Source organism: Epinephelus moara, chromosome 8, assembly GCF_006386435.1.
Source record: "Epinephelus moara isolate mb chromosome 8, YSFRI_EMoa_1.0, whole genome shotgun sequence".
In the NCBI taxonomy this organism is placed as follows: Eukaryota; Metazoa; Chordata; class Actinopteri; order Perciformes; family Serranidae; genus Epinephelus; species Epinephelus moara.
In genome coordinates this window covers 19621015-19645237 of record NC_065513.1, presented here as the reverse complement: position 1 = coordinate 19645237, position 24223 = coordinate 19621015, and the positions used below count along the sequence as shown (strand labels likewise).

General features: G+C 41.2%; 1 protein-coding gene across 2 annotated transcripts in view; it reads right to left on the bottom strand.

Moving 5' to 3' along the window:
- ssbp2a (single stranded DNA binding protein 2a) overlaps positions 1 to 24223 on the bottom strand; it is a 67690-nt gene that overhangs the window by 40813 nt on the left and 2654 nt on the right. The window contains exon 1 of one of the 2 annotated variants that reach the window (XM_050050760.1): positions 832 to 899. The exons of the other annotated variant lie outside the window; for it this stretch is intronic. Within the exon in view, the coding sequence (XP_049906717.1) occupies positions 832 to 890 (59 nt within the window). The 5' untranslated portion in view covers positions 891 to 899. Of the gene's footprint in view, positions 1 to 831; positions 900 to 24223 lie in introns of those variants that run through there. 2 annotated transcript variants of the gene reach the window in all.

Genomic DNA, 24223 nt, shown 5'->3' with positions numbered 1-24223 from the left:
TTTCTGCAGAGACCCTGCCTGTATTTTATAGACGTGTACCCCCACAGCGCTCAGGTGAGGTCCGGCTTTTTAAAAAGGTAGTGACCAGCTGCCAGACTGTAAGCAGCAGGCATTTGAGAGCAGAAAAAACTCAAGAAACATCCAAGAGATTATCTGGTGTGGCTTTTACTTTCACTTTCGCTGGCGAGTGTGTTCATATAAAGTAACTGACAACTCTGCATAGTATACCTTTGTATTCACAGTGCCCCTTAAATCATATTTAACAGATTAAGGGCAAGATTGGTGGTATTCTCAAGTGTTTTCATATTCCTGAGATGCACTGTATATAAATATTTAGCCACATAAAAAAAAAAAAAAAACCTCAGTTAGAGGTCGGTGTACTGAGGTAAAATGGAACCTCAAGTGTGTTAGCTGAGCAGATTGTTGGTAACATTTGAGAAATGGTAATTAATGCATGCTTGGCATTTATGCATGAAAAATTACTGACATGATTAGCTGATGAAGATCAATATGTTATTTGACTAACTGGTTACATGACTAATCGTTCTGCATTCTGATGTACAGATAGATAAGACAGACAATATAGAAACCTTAAGTTGAAGCATGACACAGCACAAGACTTTGGTGTGTCTGTGTGTGTTTGTGTCACGTGTGTATGATTGTATATTGTCAGGTGTGAAAGATGGTCACACTGGGACAGCAGCTGTCCTAGAGCCTCCACTGAAAGGTGCTACCAGGCTGCTGTAGCCGATCCACACACCTCCATATCGAGGTAAAAATAAACTCCCCAGACAGCCCTGTCTGCCTGTCTGAGGATGATGGACTGCACACCTTTCTGCTCTGCACACAGGTACTCCGTCTCCTCCAAAACCCCTCTCCTCCATTTCCATCTCTCCTCTTCATCACTTTCATCCTCAGTCTCCCCTCTTCCTCCTCCTCCTCTTACTGTCTTGATGGCTCTGCTTTCTTCTTGCACTCCTTTTGGTAAGAGGCCATGTTTGTTTAATGATGAAAGGATGAAGGGAAGCAGCAGAAGCTCTTCCTCACCATCCTCGCCTCCCCTTTTCCATCCCTTCCCCTTTCTCTCCGTTCCCCCCGTGGCCTGGCAGTAATGTTTAACCAAAGAGATAGAGACAGAATGTTTCACAGGGACAAGGTTAACGGAACAGTGAGAGGCTTGACAAAACTCTTGACACCTCGACAACAGAACATGAATAAAAGATGCAGCCATTTTTTTTTTTCAAGGCACTGTACAGCTCTGAACATTCCCAGGTACAAACTCGTCGAGTCGCTCTGCGCTGCATCGTTTTCCTGTCAACCTGTCTAAATGTGTCACTCTCCCCTGTGAACCCTAACATCAGCCACAGCAGCGTCAGTACAGATCTGTTTATTAATACTGAAAGATCTCACGTCGCTGCGGTGAATACGTTCACAGCGATGACGACGAGCCTGACGGACTGTGCGAATTAATTCATTGTGTCAGTGGGGATAAACCAAAGAAATGAAAGTGTGTCCTCAGCATGCATTGGCCTGTATCCAGTCAGCTACCCATTACCACATAAAAACACAGGCTCCCTCAGTAGCTGCCTTGGAGGCAGACTGAAAGGTTTGACCTATGATTGATTCCACAGGAGCTGTAAGATGTGACCTTTGGCCCTGATATAGAGAAAGGGTCAAAGAAAGTGAGGAAACCCGGTATAGGTGGAGGCATGAGGGCGGCGCTGGGGGGGAAAGGTGATCCGATGAAAGGAAGAGAAACATTACAGGGTGTCAAAGGTATGCAGGTTAATGCAAGTTTTGTAGAAAACATGAAAGGCAGGGGAAAAAATGAAGGATCTGATTCATTCAATGCTCCTGACCTTAAACACAATGGCTTTAATGCGTCGACGCCTGCGGAAATACATACATAAATCAGACTTCTACTTATTTATTAAATTTATAACTTATTTATTTAACACGCCAACAGAAGGCAGAGCTGAAACGGGGCTGATAAGCAGACAGCAAAGCAGCAGAAGACGGCACTTTGTTAGTGTTCAATATCTATTGAACTTTAACTCAAACTACTAATTTCCTCAAAGACGAGTGATAGGCTTTGAAAACACAAAACCCTCTCACGCTGCTCTCTCATTGTTCACTTACAACTTGTTCAGCTGAGCCTCCCGCTGATATATATATATATATAAAAAAAAGCACCCAACTATGTGGAACTCGACTGACTGACAAGTTAAAATAAAGAGCGGAGATAAGGTTTGAGGATTAGAGCACGGTGGACTGTTCAAGGTTAAGAATCCTCTACATTTGACACAATAAAGTGGAAGCATTACAAAGACTCTCTTGTCATTAAATAAACTGTCACTTTAAATAATCTTTGCGTTAGGATTTTAGGTAAAAAAGTGCTCAAACTGAGGCAGCCAATGCATTTCTAATGGTTCCTGACTCCATATTAGTCGCTTCACATTAAAGCTCTTTCGGTGTTTGCCCTTGCTGTCGGACACAGACCAGAAAATTGAAGATATTTTTTTTAATACCTGCACATCTACCCTGGAAATTTGAGTTGTAAATAAGAACCACTTTACATTAATCACAACCAGGATGATTGAAGCGATCAGGTGCCTCCCACTTTGTTTCTTCTCCCCCCGTACATGCTGTGTGTGTGTGTGTGTGTGTGTGTGTGTGTGTGTAGGGGGGTGTACAAATGCAAAGGCAGGACAAGTGAGTGGATAGAAGTGGAGAAGGTGGGGCAGAGTGAGACTTTAAGATCCACACCTGACTCTTTTCTCCTTCAAACTGAAGTAGTTTTGTCTTCTGTGAGTCACATTTAATTAAATTCATATTTGCAACCAAACCCACCCTGACTGCTCCTGTGAGTCTGCACAAGACCAGACAGCCAGCGAGCTTCCACAGTCAGAGACTGAGCTTAGCTTAATGACGGCAGCAGGCAGAAACAGCGCCCAGCATCTATGTTGCTCTCTTACTGAGCTGTACAAAGCTCAGTAAGAGAATGAAGACGTGAACCGATTTTTCCCAAATCAGCATTTAGGAGGGACCAGTAGATCACTGCTAATCAATTTACTGCCATGGCGATCAAAGTCTGGCGGAGCTTCAAATGACAACAGACAATGGCTTCACTGATTGGATTTGCCTGTTATAGATTAGCTCCAGATTATTTCACCCTTGTTAAAGATGAAATGGAAAAGTGATTATACCTCTGATCTGAATCGCCATGTTAATTGACATATTTACAAGACTTGCCACTGTGCTGACATAGCCTAATAACACCCATTTGAAAAGTAATAAAATCCTAAAGACATTGTTGCCTGTAAACATCCCCACCGGTGATACACACAAGTCACTGCTTCAGACGTGTGACAATTACGATAAACCAGTGATACCTTGCTCCCACGATGCATTTTAAGTGAAACTGTCTGGTGCATGTCACAGCTTTTCTTTTATAGCTGCAGATATGTTTCTGTTTAAGCTGTAAAGATGCACTGTCTTATCCACAGTTGAGACAGCAGCGTCTCACCCCATCTAAGTAAGATGTTATCCATCTGCCTTCTTTGCCCAAATTAAATTCTGGTGTTGGGTGTGGGCAATGGCAGGAAATCGTCTCTGCCCACAGGAAGTGATGAATACAAACTGTCTCCTCAGCCGCAGTCAAGAGAGCGATCCAGTCAGAGAAAGTTGTCTTATCCCTTTTGGTACTTAGTAATTATGACACATTGTAAACTTCACAGAGTGCGCTGAGTGGGGTTAAATGTTGCATGTCAAATTACATGATATCTAGACCTGCTTTTCTGGCCACTTGGGGGCAGCGCAACAAGCTGAAAACCAAACATTAACAGATTATATGGAGAACTTGTAAGCAAACAGTGGCTAGTTTACACAACTGTCGGACACTTATTAACATCAGCATTCACTTAACGTTTTGTTTATGGCCACCTGATGAATGTAACTTCTTTTAGCTCTGTTTTGTTCTCCACCAACCCCTGAGGGAAATATCCGGCTCTTCAGCCGCTATATACTCCATTTTCCTTTTCATCAGCATACCACTGTCTTTGTCTGTCTACTGGTGCTAGGCAGGTAGGGTATAATGGGTTTTTAGAGCTGTTTTCATTGGAAAAACAACTGGAAATGACACTAATAAAAGCATTGAGACTGAACTAAAACAGTCAAGTTGCAGCCTAGAAAACCAAAACAAGGGTTTAAATATGATAAAAGATTTACTGCGTCGGATTATAATTCTCTGTGGGTTTTTGACTATGACTTCTATCATATCACAATCATTACTGATATAAAAATTGTTGATTATAACGGCTTCAAGTCAAATTTTAGAGCAGTTACATGCAAGGTGATGTTTATGATGTCATATGACGATACAGATATGTATATAGATATGACTTTGTGACTTTATTTTCTGTATGAAGTTATCAAATATGAAAATGTTCCATTTAAATCACACATTGTGAGGGTACTGTAAATCTCACTGCACAGCAAGGTGATTCCTCCAAGTTTTAAAACTAGAGCATTATTGCTTTCTAAGAAGTAGTGCCCCAATTAAGCCTATTATATGCCTTTCAGTGACACGTGTTATACTAGCCCCTTTTACACTGCCTGTTCAAGGTGGGAATATCAAACCATTTGGCAGCCTTGCCGTGCTGTATGTAAGGTGCCATGGCAGAATGGGTGGACAAAGTGGTCTCGCCTTTAAGCTGCCACGGGAGGTTGTAACTATGGTTAAACAGTCTCTGTATAAACAGGACAGCTGGCAGGTCGGGTGTGACATTTTGATGTGCGACCCACTGTGAGAGATTTAAAAAGTAGCTGTTAGCGGTTAGCAGCTAACTCAAAAAAGAAGAAAAGCAGCCGTCTGCAAATGTCTGCAAATTGGTAAACAATGAGATTCGGGAATTACTACCCTCTGAGCAAAGGACAAGATGAGACGCCATATAACAGGGACGCTAAATGGTTGTTTTTCCATGTTTTACCATTGTTACTGTTCATAAGCACTACCTACGCATATGTTATGTCACACTAGAGACTGACACTGTTGTGTAAAATGTCATGCCCGTTGTGCCTCTTTTGATTCCACAATGCCGGCATGCAGTCTATAATCACACACTGGAGTGAAATGATGCCGCCGTCATTTGGATCTGGTTAAAAAAGCAAAGGTGGCATGCAGGGTTACTTTGTAGTGGCCCTACAGATCTCTGTGTAGAAAGAGCTAACGTGCCATCAGACACAGTGACTGGTAAATTGGCATTTATGGGGATATTGTTAACTATTATTATAAAGTCTGAAAAAAAACAGAGAGTGCAGTTTTCAGGTTAAGCAGTCATGTCCATTGAACAACAGCTGCAGACTAAAGTCTCTGTGTTAACCAGGGATTAACTTGTGATGTCTCTTATGAACAGGTCGAGCACAGGTTGAACACTTGTTCAGCAGAGCGTGTTAAACACAGACTTCCTGTATTTAACAAAAGTGTAAAATACATGTTCTTCTCCTATTTTGATAAAATTTGACAAGTGATTTCTGATAGACAAATGAACGAAAAATAAGAACAAACAGCCAACAGAGTAAAACATACCCCCCTATCCAATTCCGCCGTGGAAGAAAATTACAGAAAGAGAGAGAAAATGAGAAAAAAGAGAGTGATGGGGTGACGGGAGCGTAGCAGAGAGAGATGAAAGGTTTTGGTGAAGAGACGAGAGTGAAGAAGGGGGATTAGAGACACAGGGAGAAAAAAAAGGCAGATGGGGAGGATGGAGGTGATGGGTGCTAGCGGATGAGCCCCAAGATGAATACTCGTGAGATCTGTAAACTTTCATATTCTAATGTTGAGGATTCTCACTGAGCAGTGTCTCAGTTAGCCAAGCACCCTGCTGTGACCTCCTTCTGCAAATTAACACAAAACCCTGCAATGAAAACAGCCCGGCTAAAGAAGACCTGATTCCTACCATTCTCTAAGAGAAAAAGCAAATGACTGCACGCTGTGCTGAAAACACAACATAAAGAAAAGACATAATAAAAGATACATAGGCGTACCATGCCGCTGAGTATGCACTGGATTTCATTATATTTTTATAAATGAATTTCAATGGGTTCTGCGCGAGACATAACAACAATGGAAAAGTAATCCTAGATTGAACTAAGTCGCAGTCAGGAAGTTGAAATACTGTAATTATCTCCTGGATATGCTTACCTACTACAAAAGACTAAATTGCCGTCTTAAATCTCTGCTGTGTGTGTTCACAGCAAAGAATAATGTTAGTGGAAGTGACACTGTGAAGTATGCACTGAGAGCTATAGTGTCTTTGAAGCACTTTGCTTTCAAGCGAATGGAACACTTTACAGAATAATAAAGCAATAAGGTGAAATAAAGTGACTCCTTTAAATTCCCCATGGACACAATAGCAATAATACCTTACAATAAATTAGACCTGCAGTAAACTCCAGTTTGGTAAAGCTCAAGTTTCCTTACAGCATCATTTTCAATGTATTTTGTCTGTTGTTAATCAAATATCCCACAGTATGTCTTTCATTCAGTGTTGGTGAGAATCTACCTGTGCCTCTTTGTTAATGCAGCTTGTTTGGTGTGTGTTGCCATGATTTTTGAGATACTTTTCTTGCCATGTTACATAACTTTGCAGCATATAGGACTGATGCAATACAGACAGTGACAGCAGTAACCGCAAGTACAAAGGCAGCCAGTTCAAAACTGAGCCAAGTTGATTTCCACTTAGCAACATGCATCAGTTTTATAAGGGCCGTCAACATTGAAACAAGTCAGTTTTAAGGCTTTCAGTGTAAGTACTATAAAGTCAGATGTTCTAAAGCCTTGATCTGAAACCTTGATTTCTGAGGCTGATAAAAAATCAGATACTGTTATACAGCCAGTAGTATTTTTTTTAACATAATATAAATGAAGAGTCTCGATGCCTCTTGATCTTATTTTCATTTTTTGAAGGGACAGTTCAACCCAAAATAAAAGATTTTTAGCCCCTATCTGCAGTGCCATTTATCAGTCTACACTGTCTTGGTGTGAGTTGCTGAGTGCTGGAGAGATCGGCCGTAGAGATGTCTGCCTTCTCTCACATATAATGGAACTAGATGGCACTTGGCTCGTGGCGCTCAAAGTGCCAAAACAATACATTTGAAAATCTGACAACAATGTCTCTTTCCTGAAATACTCCAGATGATGCGCAGACCTTGTTGTGGACAGTTTCATGTAGGAACCATTTTCTTTCTACCAAACTACACCAGCCAACTGTTTCACAGTGCAGAAGGAAGTGTGCAACTAGTTATGGACAAGAGGCTCATGCTTGTGACAGTGCAAGACTTGAACATTAATGGCATCCTCCTCACAAATGTACGTATTCTAGGATAGAGAAGGAATGGCCCGTCCTATGCTCCCGAAGATTGGCTAGTACTTGTTGCCTTTGTTGGTTGGACAGGTTGGGGTTGGGCAAGACGAGTGGGAAAGGTTAAGGTTAGGGTAAGAATGTCAGGGTAAGCCAACAGGAGGCAGAGTAAGGAGGGCCATTCCTTCACTATCCTAGTAATTGCAAATTCGCTTCCTCTTCGGCTGAGCTGTAATGTTAGCTAGCTCAGTGGTGCTAAGTGAGCTAGCTGTAGATGCACACTTCCTTCAGCACTTTGATACAGTTGGTGGGTGTACTTTAGTAGAAAAAAATAGTTCCTACATGAAACTGCTCACAACAAGCTCTGTGGATTATTTTGAGTAACCGGGTCATGATTTCTGGAAAGACATATTGCTGGTCAATTTTTCACATGTATTTTTTGGCACTTTACTTTGAGCATCTAAAGCCGAGTGCAATTTAGTTCCATTATATTAGAGAGAAGGCAGACTTCTCTACGGCTAATATCTCCAACACTCTGCAACTCACACCAAAACAGTCTACACTGATAAACAGCACGACAAGAAGAGGGAAATATGTATTTTTGATTTTGGGGTGAACTGTCCCTTTAAGAATTGTGACAACGAAACACTAACACTGACATTTGAAGTGTAAAAATCAACTTTTATGTGCCCTCTGCCAAACAAAACATGCAATGGTTTGAAATTACCTCAAACTTATTTTGATAATGCTGCTGCAATTTCTTGTGAATTATCTGCTGACACATACAAATACATAGACACATCTGCGATAAGATAATCGGCTGCATATTCACCTGGCTGATTCATTGTTCTAGCTCTGTTGTTTTAGCGTTACCATATATGCATTACACTGCTGGGCTATGTGTTCTAAGGTATTCCTGTTATTTTGTGCCCCCTTTACAATAATCATATGATGAGACTGAATCTCCTGCATGCAGCAGCAGTAAAGATCTGTAGTTGAAAGTTGTTTACTCCTTTGTTTGTATCCTTGCCCACTAACAGCACTGTCCTCTCATAACTCCAAACCTCAACACAGAGCCGCGGGCCACGAGAGCAATACAAATCCCAGACACCTGTCTTTGACTCAGATGTAGAATCATCAACATTATCATCACCATCACGCCCAGTCTACAGCCAAGCCAAGCAGACTCCTGCTCTGCAATCAAGCCTCCAAAAAGCCCACCATCAAACAGATGCCACCTGTGGATGAGGAGAGCGTTGGCAGCTCGGGCTCCAGACAGCTCTGGCGAGAATAGAGAGGGACCCCGCCATAAAAGAGAGCGCAGCGATCAAGCTGCTGCCCCTGCTGAGGACAGCCCTGTGTGTGACAGCCAAACACTTTCCCTGATTAATCAAGCCTAGCAGCGGGGCTTTATGTGCCATTAAGAGCCTTGCTAAATGACTTCACTTCATTCATTAAAGTGGAGCATCCTCTGCGGGTAGAGGGGGCTGCGCTCGCCAGACAGACAGACAGACAAGTGAAAGCTGGGAGAGAGATGGTGGTAGGGCAGCGATGAGGGTGGCGGGGGCACTGAGGCAAGATAAACAACGACAAATATAGACCCATTACAATGCTGAATAATTCATCCTATACGCAGGGCTTCAGGAAAACAACAGAGAAAAAAAAAAACAACAGCCCAAACAACCATGGGGATTATGGAGCCTTTATACAGTGAGGAGCATCTTCAAAACAAGGCTATTTATGCACACACCTTGTCTGGGAAAGGTATAGCGACAAGATCACGGTCAAATCGCTTTATGTGGAAAATCAAGTTCCAGTGGACTAATCCCTGATGCATTTTCATTAGGCAAAAAGATAGCTTTAATGAATCTGTGCAGGGGAGTTGGACAGCGAGGTGTGAGTGGATTCATTGTTTGAAAGTGCTGTGAGCTGCATACAGTAGACGCTTTGTTTGAGCTTTTCTTTTAACTCTTCTGCAAGCACAAACACGGATACAGTAAAACTCACACACACGGGTTTAAAAGAGGAAAAAGCCAGAAAAGAGGAAGATTATGGAATGCAAAGGCAATGACACACACTGATAGTATTGAGGGAAGGACAAAGATAGGTAATTTACCAGTCAACAGAGAGATAAAGATGTAGCGATGGAGGGTAAGATAAAGAGATAAAGATTAGCAGCAACAAGAGGACTGGAGGGTAGAGAGGAAGAGAGGAGAAGAGGGAGAGAGAAAGAGGTAGAGAAAGAGAGATGGAGAGAGAGACACAGAGGAGGGAGAGAGTAAATGATTAATGAAAGGAGCTGGGAAGCGCAGCGAAGGGAGGTCAGGACGGAGCACAAGAGGAGTGATGCTGCAGCCTGTGAGCGAAACTGAAAAGGACAACATTATGAACATGCCTGCTGCTGTCACACACCTTTATCAGGGAGGATCTCAGAGAGAGACTGAGCTGGTATTAAGCTGACGCATCCCTATAAACGCTAAATTTGCACAAGTGGAACTGAACTCGTCTTGGGAAAATGGGAAAATGAGGCAGAATTGCAGTCCGTAAATGAGACAATCTCTCCTCTTTTAATTCATAGAGGCAAAACTAGTTGGTTACTATGGCTTTGAGAGGTTTTGTGTTCTGTGTTTTACTGTTTTTTACTATCAGTGACAGACCCCTAATATGGCTGAGATTCCTTTAAGCTGAGTCAGTGTGTAGTGTACTTCTGTGGACTTTTTGGTCCCCAGATTTTGCTGCAGAGTGAGCACTCGTTACTTTCATGTTGCTCTCCCATACAGGCAGCTGCAGACACAGACCCAGGGTGAGTCTGGAGGCAGCTGCCTGGAGGAAGAGAGGCTTGGCCCGATGAGGCTCCAAGATAACGTTATCTTGTGCCTTCCGCTTAGAAGTTGTGAATTTACAGCTCACTGCAACTTAATATGATACAGTCTCCGGCTTTTGTTATGTTGGTGCACATTACTGTTGTCACGAAACCAAAATCTTTGTTTCGGTACCGATACCAATATGAATTTCGATACTTTTCGATACTTTTCGGTACTNAAAGGCGTTTGTGTGCATAATTGAGTAAAATAAATTAACTAAATTAATGAATTGAATCAATTTCAAAGTACCGGTATTTTCCAAATGCAGTATAGTACCGTTTGGAATACTCTAGTACCGCGGTACTATTTTAGTACCGGTATACCATGCAACACTAGTGCACATTTCCAATCTGTCTTAGCATGGTTAGCACCCATTAGCTCGGAGGGCTTGTAATACATGAACGTCTGTCATCTTCAGTGTCCCACTGAACTTTATTCAACCTCTCAAACTCTATATGGAACAAAAGGAGCAAATAATGGAATATTCGTATCTGATTCGACTGATATTCGTCTGACACAGCCCTAATATTTAAGAGCATCAAATAACATGAAAACCTGCTTGTAGATAAAGTTTCTCTCATTATGTTGGAAGAAAACAACCATCAACATTGAGATGTATTATTTAAGTGTGACTTCCATTAGACTCCTTCAACTACTCAGTCAAATACATGCCTTCAATTAATCCCCAACTGGCAGTGTGCTGTGGTTCTATCGCTGGCTACTCGCTGATGCATTTCTAATTGGTATTTTTGCTGATGGTCACAAGTTAAATCTATATTCTCCATTACCCTTCCGCGGCATCCCCTGAGGCCTCTCTAATGGCCCCTGCTAAAGGCAGAGCACTTGTATTGAGATATTCATATAGAGTGTATTGTCTCTGACGCTGACTGGCCTCTGCATATACTTCAGGTTTGGTGCACAGTGAAGAGTCGGGAAGAGCAGTGAAAAGTTCACTCCAGCTTTGAAGATTAACAAAACACGCATCGTAATCCGGCATTGGAGGCAGCCTGAGGAAGGACAGTCGTACTCAAATAAACTGCGCTTTATCTGCCCGCGTTCCCTGTTTTGTCTCCACTGAGATGGTCTCACACGCTGCTTTGCTGAGCAAATGTTTGTCGTAGCCTTTATCCCTCTCACTTCCACAACACATAGTAAAGCCCTTAGTGGAGCATTGGCTGGGTGACAGGCCCGAATGCTCCAACACTGGCTTGGCAAAGATCGGTGAAGCCTGGAGCTGGCTGACTTCAGAACTGTGTGAGAGGTTGACCAGGCACACAAAGAAAATCTCTATGACATTACACAGGTGGCTGATAAATGCTGTCACGAGTTAACTGAACTCAGGGGATAATGATGCTGACATGAAGCTCTATACCGAACATCCTGCAATCTGCTGACATTAAAGGAATACTTCACGCACGAAATGATTGTTTGTAAATCATATACTCACCACCGTTACATTAAATTTGTGAAGAAAATTTTATTTTTCCTCACATGCCTTTATGGTGAACGAAGAATCCAAAAACAGAAAATCCTTGATGAATTGACGTCATAGGCGACTGCGTTAACCAACAGCAAAACCTCCATTTACAACTCTCATACAACTCCTGCAGTATAATCCAAGTGCAATCTTATTCAGTCATATGTTCAGTACTTCCCAAACATGTGCATTTCTGCTAAAATCTTAGGATTTAAAACACTTCTGCCTATTAGTATCACGCCTGCATTCAATTGAGCAGAGTTTAACACATATGCTTGCCTGTGCACGCTGCTCATCTGTGCTTCAGACTGTTAATGTGGAAGTGTGTGTGTGGAAATGCACGTGTTTGGGAAGATCTGAGCATATATGACTATATAAATTAAACTTTTATGGATTCTTTGTTCACCATGGACACACTGTTCATAAATTCAACATCACACCAGGTGAGTAATTGATATACAAATTATCATTTTTTGAAGTATTCCTTTAAGATGAAAAGTTTTTCCTAGTTCACATAATCATACATGTGGCTGCAAACAGCAAAGCAGCTTTCAGGGAAGTGGTCCTCCTGCAGAGAGGAGGAATGTGCCAGTGGAAGGGTGAAATGTCATGCGTAAAAGTATGAGTCAAAAGAATGAAGCTCATATCCTGAAGGAGAGTAAGACTCCTGCGTTCTTTGGCTCACCTCAGTGTAAACCTTGTGTTTACCTTTCATTAACTCAAGATCCCAGAATCCTCCCCCTCCCCCTCCCCACCCTTGGGACAGTCCAGTACAAGGTGAACATAAAGGCTGTAAAACACACTTGAAAGGCAAATATTAAAGCAGCAGAGATAATACTGTTTGAGTTATGAATTGTTAATAGATGTGCATGAAAGACAACGCTCAGTTTTTGTTGTTTGTATTAACGTACTTGCTTGAATTATATTTTTATGTCTACTCATTCACTGGGAAACACACGTTTTATAAAGGCAAATACCCTCCACAGCCCAGATGCAACATATCTTAACTTGATTTAGGCTAATCAACTCATCGATCAATCAGCCACCATGCATGACTGAGGACTAAAATGTTGCAATAAACAACAGCCGATTCTGCCATTGCTTTCTTGATCCTCTATGAGAGAGAAAAATAAGTAACCCAAGCTACATGGTGAACAGGATGGAGACTGATAACAGCCAACTTATCAAGATACTCTGACCACAAGCACAACTGCAGTTGCAAACTGCCACCCTTCGCTTTAAGGACAGCACAGACTCCAAAAGACTCCACCCAGACTGAGTTATCAACAAATATGTTGCTCATGAAAAACAGCACACAGACAGAGCACAAAGTCTAACAGACAGAACAGAAAGTGAACGATGTAGTGAATGAGTAAATAATGTGTAAACCACATCCTCTAATTGAGCTAAGTGTTGAGATGTCTTTGTGGAGGCAAAATGCAAATGAATGAACATACAGCACAATATAGATGAGACACTTCTGCAACAAGATAATTAAAAGTGTTGATGCAATGTTGAATCTGGGCTCATAATAAAGAACTGATGTGTAGTTACAGCCTCGTGTTACATTAAATACAAAACAATTACACTTCACATTCAGTATCATGAGGAAAAGTAGGATCTCCAAGCAGGTATGGGTATGACTTCACTACATGTTTTGGTGTAAACAATTTCAGGGCTGCAACTAACAATTGTTTTCATCATTGATTAATCCGCTGATCATTTTTTTGGTCAATAAAATGCAGGAAAACAGTGAAAAATGCCCATCGCGATTTCCTAAAACACAAGGTCATGTCATTGTAGTGCAAAACCTAAAGATATTCAGTTTACTATCACATAAGACAAATAAAAGCATGACACTATCATAAGTTAGAAGCTGGGATGGGGTAATGTATTTTTGATTATCAAACCTAATTGTTTCCAACATAGGCTGGACAATATGGCCTATAAATAATATTGTGACATTTTAAGGCTTTATAGTTATACATAATATATATCATGTTATTTTGAAATCGTCCCTAAACTACTGTAGACTATTAAAATACTAATCTACTAAATAAACCACTGTTACAGTAAAGTTAAATTGAGTACTGTGACAATACATTTAAATAAAGTACTGTTATAAAAAAGTTAAAGTACTTATAATAAAGTTGAACAAATTACGATTGCAATAAAGTCAAAGTTAGAATAAAGTTAAAATAAAGTTGAATTAAGTATTGTTCTGATAAAGTTAAATAAAGTACTGTTGTAATAAAGTCAAATAAAATATTGCTATGATATAATTAAATAAAGTACTGCTGTAATAAAGTTAAATAAAGTATTGTTACCATAAAGTGAAATAAATTACTGATGTAATAAAGTTATATACAGTACTGTCATTACAAAGTTCAAGTATTGTTATAATAAAGTTAAATAAGGTACTCCTGTAATAACGTTAAATAAAGCATTGTTATAATGAAATGAATCAAAGTGAAACCACTGGTGTTTTTATTTTGGAGCACCCTGCTCATCTTCGTCCGCACGTGTTGACGTATGTTAACTAACAGTTCTCTAGTTCATATATCAATAATGTTTGCAGGTTGCACTGGTGCTCCATGGTCGCAAAATGCAACTAAATGGTTGTAGTCTGGAGCACTTCAGACACAAAAACAAACGCCTCGCCTCACACACTATCACCCTGGTCTGGATGGGTGGGAGAGTTTATCTGACGTATGATGTTTGTGCCAGTAGCTTAAAAAAAATGGCGTGACAATTTTTACTTGATGTTCGCAATGGTTACTACATACATCTCACATGGAACAAGCCCTGGAACATCAAATATCGATATATCGCCCAGGCTCTATTTCCAACATTTTTGTTTTCGTCCATTCACTCACGTTTCTAGTTGTATTTTTCTGTTTGTAGATTCCTGCTTTGTGTCAGTGGAATGTCCGTAGTAAGACAAAACTAAGCTGTTCGCCTTGATTGTGGCTTAATATTGATAAATTCATCAATGTGCTGTGTGCTTGGTTTGTTCAGTGGGTGGTGTGCACCAGACTATACAGACTGACTGGTGGCAGCTCTGGCAGGATACACTCCTACACTCACATCTTGAAAACAGCAAATTAGTGCAGCTGCAACTAAGACTTGAAAAGACAATACAATAAAGAAGGAAGCATTCCCCCACCCGATACAGGCACAATCAGACAAAGTGAAACAGTTCTTGTTCTGTCAGCAGTGCAGAGACTCCACTGTCTCACACAGCAGACAACAATGCCCAGGGCTGAGATAACAGGAAATGCCAGCTTATCAGAGAGCGGGAGAAACAGAGAGAGAGCGTGATGGGAAGCTCACTGTTTACCAACACACTAATTGAGCAAAAATCCAGTTGTGCCCTTTATATAAAAATCTGTCATTTACATATTAGGTTTCAGCCAGTAAGGTTTTTCTACAAGTGGAATTTGTTTGCAGAACATGTAAAGTGGATAAATCAAATAAAAGCGGGGGCAAATCCATCACTTTCTTAATTCGAGTTCCATTTCATTGGCTTTGATTTGTTTAGATTGAGTCACCTCTCATGGGGAGTTTGTTTAATTTCACAGCTGAAAGAACACCAATGATTTTTAGGAGTGTTTTCCTTGTTCAACTTTCTCTACAAGCTATTACTGTAAATCTTGAATGCAACACAGCCATAAAGCCCGGAATATTAAACTCCTGTTTACAGAGGGAACTTAAGAGTTTGATGACAACACTTAGCGATCATACGAGGTTAATTACTGTATTCTTTTAAAGTCTATTTCCAGCGTTTCACAGGAAGAGGGGAGCTTAATGGATTGTGAGTGTAGAGGCAGTTATACATGTAACAAAAATATTCCCCAGTTCTTTATAAAAAATCGCCAAAACACTGGTATTTATTATGCTGGAATACGATTTACCAATTTACTACAATATAAAGCAGAGAGCCTAGCAAACCCTCGAATTTGAGAAGTCTGAGCCAGCTAAAATTTGACACTTTGGGTACGTCTGATAAATTAAAATAAAATTAAATTAAACAAAAAAAATAATAATAAAATAATTGCAAATTATTTGTCTGTTGATCAGCTAATGGATTAAATGTGCTACAAACTACAGTGCAACATCAAAAATGGCGACGAAGTTGAATAAACAACTCTCTAAAACAACAAAAATTGAACATTGCAACCTTCATATAGGTAGTATTTATTGTGGTGCTGCTGTATTAGACTGCATTAGTTTGAGCTGGGAGTGCCTAATAGATGGCTGACTTAGTGAATGAGCTCTAAAAGAAAACACAATTGAGTATTTGTGAAGTCTGGCCCCTACATTTCTAGCTGGTGCCTGTTTATTTTATCTCTTATACCTTGCTTACATTAGCTCCATGAATTGAATGAAAATGTTCTCTCTCGCCTGATTTTAATATTACAAGCATAGACTGTATAAAGAAGTGGATGTAGCTATTATGACGTCACCCATTAGTTTGTAGTCTGCCATTTTGAAGCAAGGTAGCAAGGAGTAGATCTGAATCAACAACTGTAGTGATGCCTCATAGACAGCCTGTCACTCCAGCAGCACTACCCTTAAACATGCATAACTTTGAGCCTTAATTAAATGTAAATGGATGAGTTCATATAAAAATTCACCCCTATACAGTTGTCATGGATGTTGAAATTAGCTATAAAGACCAAAACTGTTTTTTGTACCAGGCTGTAAACACGTTTATTTCTGTTGAAAAGTTGTGCATTTTAGCATGGGGTCTACGGGGATTGACTTCTGGAGCCAGCCTCAAGTGGACATTCAAAGAACTGCAGTTTTGGCACTTCTACGTGGCTTAATTTTTCAGCCCAACATTGCCGCTTAGTTATAAGATGACTCTTATTAGTTGATGGGTACTCATGCATAAATCAAGCTAAATAACTAAGGCCTAGTCCACACTTACAGAGGTATTTTCTTATATATATTTCTTAAAATCCTGTCCACACAAGCATTGTTTTAAAATAATCTCTGTCCAAGCGAAAACACTGACAACAACAACTGAAGTGCTGACAAGACTCTGCCAAACCAAGGAATAGTAGGAATGACCTCTTGTGCAATCTGACACCTGTGTTCATGTTCCAGTGGAGAAGTAACTGTACATGTCAGGTTGAAAAGGTGGACACTTCTTGTGTAAGAGAGACATATGAAAAATAAATATCCAGATTGTAGAGGAACAATAAAATTATAGTATAAAACAGAATAATGAATGTTCTGTTAATGTCGGACATTGCCTAATGCAATTTAAAATAGTACATAAGCTGCATATTTTTAGTAGATAGTTTCTTCTCTGTGCGACAAGCGTCAATAAACCATTATGCTATAATGTGTCCTAAGATTCAGAAGTACTGGTGCAACATTTTCCATACAATGTCAGACATTCTTGATTCAAGCATTGAGCCTGAACCTCACATCAGCTCAAGGATGACTTATCAACTATGTCCTTGTGTCAGCTAAGACATGCTTGCTGATGTTGTGGAAGGGTAAAAATATTCCTAATGTGAATATGTGGCTTGATGATGTCGTCAGTACACCCGAGATGGAGAGGATCAGATATAACAGAAATGAGCAGGTGAATTTATTTGATGCCATCTGGTAACCTTTTATTCAATATCTGGAGAGGATAACAGTGTAAGGATCCTTCTATTTTGTTTTGGGTGTCTAGGTTGGGTGGGTTGAGTGCTTTATGTTTTTCTTTTTTTCTCTTTTTGTTCTATTGTGTTTTTTTTTTCTTATTTATATAAATTCTGAACAAGAACAGTGTCTGTATCAATTGTGTAAATACACTTATTATTTCCAAAATATTCATTGTACGTGTGGGTTAGGTCTGAGGCTAAAGGCTACGTGTCCAAGGCAAAAAAATAAAATAAAAATAAAACTTAGCACACGTACCAGCTCATAATCGATGTAGAAGACATGTTAATAATCTGTTTAAATAAAGAAAATCTTCTTGTATCGCAGTGGAGAGCTAGTTAGTCCTCGTATTACAATTATAAATATGATAAGGATCAATGTAAGATCACACTGTTGTTTTGTTCTTTGACGGGACCATCACTGTTCAGGGGAGGGATTACTTCACACACTCACACACACAATCCTGTCGCATAAATTTTTACAGTAGATTGAGTTGTTTCACTTTAGGATAATCTTTTTCTCTTACACACACCCCACTCTTCCTTTTACAAACACACACACACACACACAGTGGGGCTGAGGTATTTCCTTGCTGCCACACACACCTCCCTGCCCCTAGCATGCAGTATGTGACAGCCCAGGACACTCTCCGCACACCGTCCAGTGACACATCGTCATTGTTCACCTCGCACAATGCAACATTCCACAATCAGCAGCAACTCCAACAAAACCAAAGGGAGAAGGAGACGACTGGGAGGACGCCGTTGCTCTAATCTTATAGGATTAGAATTCCTTTCTACGGGCTCTAATGGGCCTCTATTCTTTTGAACAACAGAGCTTCGAGATGAGATAAAAGAAACTGATACAGATGAAGGCAATCTAGAGCAATTTGGGGAAGAATGTGAGGCTATTAAGGCCTGCACAGAGGCTCGGGAGGAAGTATAAATAAATGACTAACCATTCAGACAAATACATCTTGCTGCAACGTGAGGGTGTATAAACTAGTAGTAAAATTTATGCACCGAGGTGTCTGTAAATTAATAGCGCCAGTTAATAACAAGAAAAACACACTCAGAAAAGACAGTGAAATAAATAAATAAACTGAATTTAGTTAACTGTACTGGTAGCTGCCAACACTGGCGCTATCCTGATGAACAACCTCACTGTTGCCTTGCTCTGCACCTTGTGTCACTCATTTATCCTCCCTGCTTCTCAATGGATGAGAAATGGCATTTAGTGGACCTTAAAAAGTCAAGAACTCAATGTCAGAGAATTAAATCCTGAGCGAGAGGATATACCGCCTTGCATTCAGAGGGGAGAAAATGTCATGAAGGACTTTATATGGATCAGTGGACAGACGGCCTGTATGTTGGTCATGTAAGGACAGTACATTTAAGGAGAATTAAAGCGAAGAACTCTGTGGCTTAACTTCACAAAACAGACAAGGGACAATTGAGGCCAAGACATAGAGGAACTGAGGTCTATGCAGAGAGGAGGCACAGTAAGAGAAAATGTGTGTGTGTGTGTGTGTGTGCAGGAGAAAGAGAGAGGGATACAGAGAGAGAGTGTCTGAAGCAGTTCCTAAGCCTGGCCGTCACGCATGCTTAACCTTGCGCTAGCGCCTGTGCGATGCAGCTTGCATATCAATGATGGAGGGATATCAGCAGAGAGGCCTCCAACCAACCTCCACTACACTCGGCAGGCAGGGAAAGCATAGCAGCATCCGCAGTTACACTATACACGGCAATATGCAAGTTAAACCACGCTGGTGAGCACGAGAGCAGTTGTCACACACTGAAAGTGAGGGTGATACAGCTGGGTGGCACTAATAAAAAAAATGGGAAAAGATGACTATTATTCACACGTACTATTACACAGGACAGGTAAGGTAAATAAATAAAAGTGCTAAAATAATTTATGTTCCAGAAAATCTGAGAAATAAGAGCAACAAGCTGGGCTTCTCTCATCTGAGCCCAGAGACAGTGAGTGTTGTTTCCACCGACAGCATTTACTTTTGGCTGGAACTCTCAGGTTACAGGAAGCGCTTTGAGGGAGCGTCCCTACCGCGCTGTGGTTTGGAGCGAAGCCGTGCATATTTGGTGTCACCAGGGGCAAAAAGAAAAAAAAAAAGTCCTAACAAAACCACAAGTGCTACCACTAACGACACGAACAAAGCCTGACAGCATGGATCGCAGTTTACAATCATGGTCAACAAAGCGTACGATGAAATACCCCCCCCCCCCCGTCTCTGCTCCGTGTCTTACACTCATCTACAGTGCACTGATCTGAATCCTCCACTCCCCGAATGTCAGTATCTCACTCCAAAGAAAAAGCTGAGACACTGTAACTGTTAAAGGGAGGATGTTCCTTGAAGAGAACTGAAGAGAAAGGAAAGACATGTTGTGTTCCTAATTAAAGCAGAGGCATTCAGGGACACCCATGGGGTCTTCAGGGACCAACACCGGGTGATAAACTAACTCATCTGTACCCTCCGTCTTTTGAAGGGAGTGATAAAAGACTTTGAGGATGCTGTGCCCTCTCCTCCTCTCTTCCCCTTCTCACCCGCGTGCTATCTGATGCCGACGGAGGCCTTTTGTCACGTCGATCCTTCTCAAGGACCCCAAGGCGTCCTGTGAGAATGCCTTCTACAGGGTCCTCTCTGTTGATTGACATGTCACCCCTTTTTCTGCCTGCGTCGATCAGAGGCTGTCTCCCCCCGCCTCACACAGCTCAATAAGAGGCCGCTGCTTTGATAGCAGTTCTGTGGCAAGTTACATCTCTGGCAGCGGGGATAAGAGAGAGACTAGGAGGGATGCCAGCAGATAAAAGAGGACTTTTAACAGCCTCTATGTGTTCAGCAGGTTAAAAAGTGTTTTCTATCAGGGCCTTGTCAAACTGTCATCATCACTTTCGTTTGAAGACAGCTCTGTATACCCAGAGAAAAAAAAAAAAAAGAAAACATATCAGAGGTTTTCTTGTAATCCCAGACTGATGCTAATCTAAAACGCTGCGAGGATTAAATACATCTGCAGCAGTTTTAAGTCGATATCTTTCACTGACCGTCAGTGTTGCTGGAAGACAACAAACGGAGAGCGGTGACAGTTCTCCGTGTTCTCACAGTTGTTCACAAGCATCCCATGAGAGCTGAAGAGGCTATTAGCTGTGTAATGATCACTGGATGTTGTAGTTCGCGTTCACACAGCCAGCGTGACAGACAGATGGAGGTTGATTTTGAGGGATGAAACATATGGGGAAAGTGCTGTAAGCAGACAGCTCAGATGGGCTTACAGACTTACACACGCAGTATGCTCTCTGTTGACCCAAAGCGGCAAAGAGCGGAGACAGACACACACGCATTATCACACACTTTTATATTGTTCTCTGGAGCTAAAGCCGAGGTCCACCATGTGGCTTTATGTTTGGGGTTAAAGGGTTCCTTTTTACTCCGGCACTGGACTTGAGCCAACAGAACCAGGTGTGGCCACTTACCAGTGTAAGTGATCCACAGAAAGAGTGAGATGTGTGCAGAGTGCAGAGGTCCGACACACAGTCATTATGGAGCATTAGACCATGAGGTCCTGCAGGATATCACCTGACCTCGTCTGACCTGGACACAAAAACTCTCCCTTTCCCTTCGGATCGTTCTCCGATTCAGCCCGTCTTTTTTTAACCTCTCAACTGTTGAACTTATGTCGACTTTTAAATGTGATAGTTTGAAGCTAATTTTCCATACTCGGCGTCCCATTTCACCCGCCAAGTTGACCAGGAACATATGCTTATCCTCTGGCTACATTCTTTTCTTCATGCTCTAACAAATGATCCCACTCTCTCCTTCCCCTAATGAGTGCGCCTCCATCATTTCTCAAGGACACCGAGATGTAGTAAACAAACAAAAAACTCATCAATTACATTCATAAGGTGGCAGCTGGCACGGACAGAATCAGATTCCCCGCACAGTCGAGTCAAGGCATTGTGAGCATACACTATGTGTGTGTGTGTGTGTGCGTGTGTGTGAGATACTGCTCTATTTTTATTGTAGTTCTCCTGTAATGCGACTCACTGTCAGAGCCAGAGTGGCAGCCTGAATTGCTTCTGTCGGATAAACACTCCCAGCATGCACTGCTTTGCCTCAGTCTGCGCAATGCTGCATTGGCAGCCTCCTGGCAGGATTCTGAGGTGTCTCGGTTCAGAAGTAGCTGTGTGTGTGTGTGTGTGTGTGTGTGTGTGTGTGTGTGTGTGTGTGTGTGTGTATGTGTGCAGAATGATGATCCTTACTAGAAATGCTTAAGTCTGCACCAGATTTATGGTTGGTACCTGAACTACAATACCACCTATGATACTTGGCCTTTTCACAAATGTGCATTTACAGTTTGTGCTTTTCAGTCTGATGAGTAAAAAAACAGTTGTACTTTCTAGGAAAAAATCCACAAAAGCAGATATGATGTATACGTCTGTGAGTCCGACAGAAATAGAGAGCAGCGACAAGACTTGCAAGCATGTGTATTTGAAGCAGTGTTTGTTCCATGATTCATTACACAGCAAAGAAAAAAAAAAAGGAATGTGTACTATGTGCTGCAATGCAACTCACACAGGACCACAATCCCAGAACTATGTGGAATGTGTCCTCTAACTGCCAGTGACTGAAACCTACACTCGTCGAACAACTGCAGTACACAGTCAGTGGTCGTGTACTGTCACTTCGAATCAAAATCAAGTGCAGACCGTAACACAGGTACAGCCAGAGAGAGGGAGCGAGAGGAGAGAGTGGAACAGTGTTGCTGCCTGAGACCCACTGAGAGTGTTTGCTACAGACACACGGGTGTAAAGACTGCTCCCTATTCATATTTCTGTTGTCTTAAACCTTAAAGGATCAGTTCAAACAAATCAGAAGCTACATATTTGTGGTGGTATGAGTGGTATCTAGCTCTGCAGACAGTTTGGGTTTTATTTGCACATGTCCCTGTTACTCAGCATAATCCATACACCATGCTGCCAACAGTTTGTGACTGCAACCACAGTACTTCCTGCTGAAGAAGAAGTCCTATCAAAACTATTGATGGCTAACATTAATGTTTTTTCACTTGGGCAAGTGGGTTGAATCTACCTGTCCGAAGCCAATTTTTATGTTCCCCTATACAAACTGTTATATTTATTAGCGATTATAAAATAACAACAAAGACTAAAATTAACTGTCATGTTTAATCTTTGGCCCAAATCCTCTACCACCACCCAACTAAACTCCTGTTTCCAGGTAACTGAAATTCTAGCTTGCACTTCAGCTCATAAACTCTGTCCGATCAGTGCTGAACATGTGCAACTCTCAACAGAGCTAAGAAGTAATGCAGCTCTGGAAAAAAATATGTATTGAATTCTTCCACCATTGCTAGATTTACTAGCCCGACATGGCATTCCACTTGCCCCGGGCGATCAGGCAATCCTTATTGCAGAGCCCTGTATTGTTTCTGCGCACATGTTTCCATTAACTTTTTAGAGCTTTGAACAACACAAACAGAATCCCATGGACCTTTATTGAACTGGCGTGCAGCTGCACTTTTTAGAAGCAGAAGTCTCACAACTGCGGCACATCCAACCTGAGCTATCTCCGTGACGTGATACCAGTAACGCTAAGTGTGACAATGTGTTTCTGTTTATTTATTTATTTCTATAACTTGGGTAAAGTGAGTCTTTGGAGCATCATTTTCGTACTCATCTGCTTTTCTTTATCTGCACATCCTCCTCTGTAATGGTTACAGATTACATACAGGAGACATCGATAAGTGATAACAGCTTGAGCCGCATCTTTAGTGAACTTCATAAAATGCTTGTCTACTATTTGGTGCAGTCGTAGTTTTCTTACCATAATTTATGCAGCATAGAATACACAATCTGGAAAAATGTCAGGTACTTGGGCCTTGATATAATGATTTAAGCAAAATCATTTTCTCTACAGGCCTAATTCCTTTTGGCATATTTTAACATACTACATTTTCCTATATAGGAGGACAAAGAAACGAAGTGTATGTTTATAAAAAATCTTGCAAATTAATAAAATTGTTCACAGAATTTTGAGCTTTTGTATGCAGAATACCTTATGTGTCTGAAAGTTTTTCATATCAAGAACAAAAAGGTTAACGGACATGCCGAACAATAAGCTCAGTGATAGCGTACGAGAAAACTAAGCTTCCTTTATTTTGTTTAAATATCTCAGGCAGCTTCTGCATACTGTAAATATACACCGTAATACAGCCTTTAATATAGGGTCTTTTAAAAGCGCCACATTCTGTGATTCTCCTGAAGCAATATTTTCATCCTGCTTTATTACTTTTTATCTCAAAGTACGCAAACTGCAAAACTACCTGATAAACATTCTGCTAGATATTAACCTGCTGGGGAAAAAAATTGTATTCCCAAAATGCATTTGTAGCAAGGACATAACACACAAATCTGATTCTAAGAGCACACACACACACACACACACACACACACACACACACACGAGTGAACAGAGTAGCATAGAGGTCAGTTGCATTTCAAGCTCCTTTACATCTACATGGGCGAGATGCCAGCGCCCTGTGTCTGCGGGGGTCCATCCTGAGGTCAATACTACAACACTGTAAACTAATGATCCAGCAAATTCCCTCAGTCCTGCTCTCTCCCCTCCTCCTTCTTTCCCTCAATCTGTTGTTGCCCTCCGTCTCTCCCACTCTCTGATCCCCTGCTGTGCTGCAGAAATGAGAAACAACTGAAGACTCGGCGGCGCTGGGCCCCGCTCTGCTTCTCCGATACACACCACTGATAAACAAGGCTGCTTGTTAAGAGACGAATGAAACTCTGTCTCGCCTGATTTTTGCCTTTCCCGG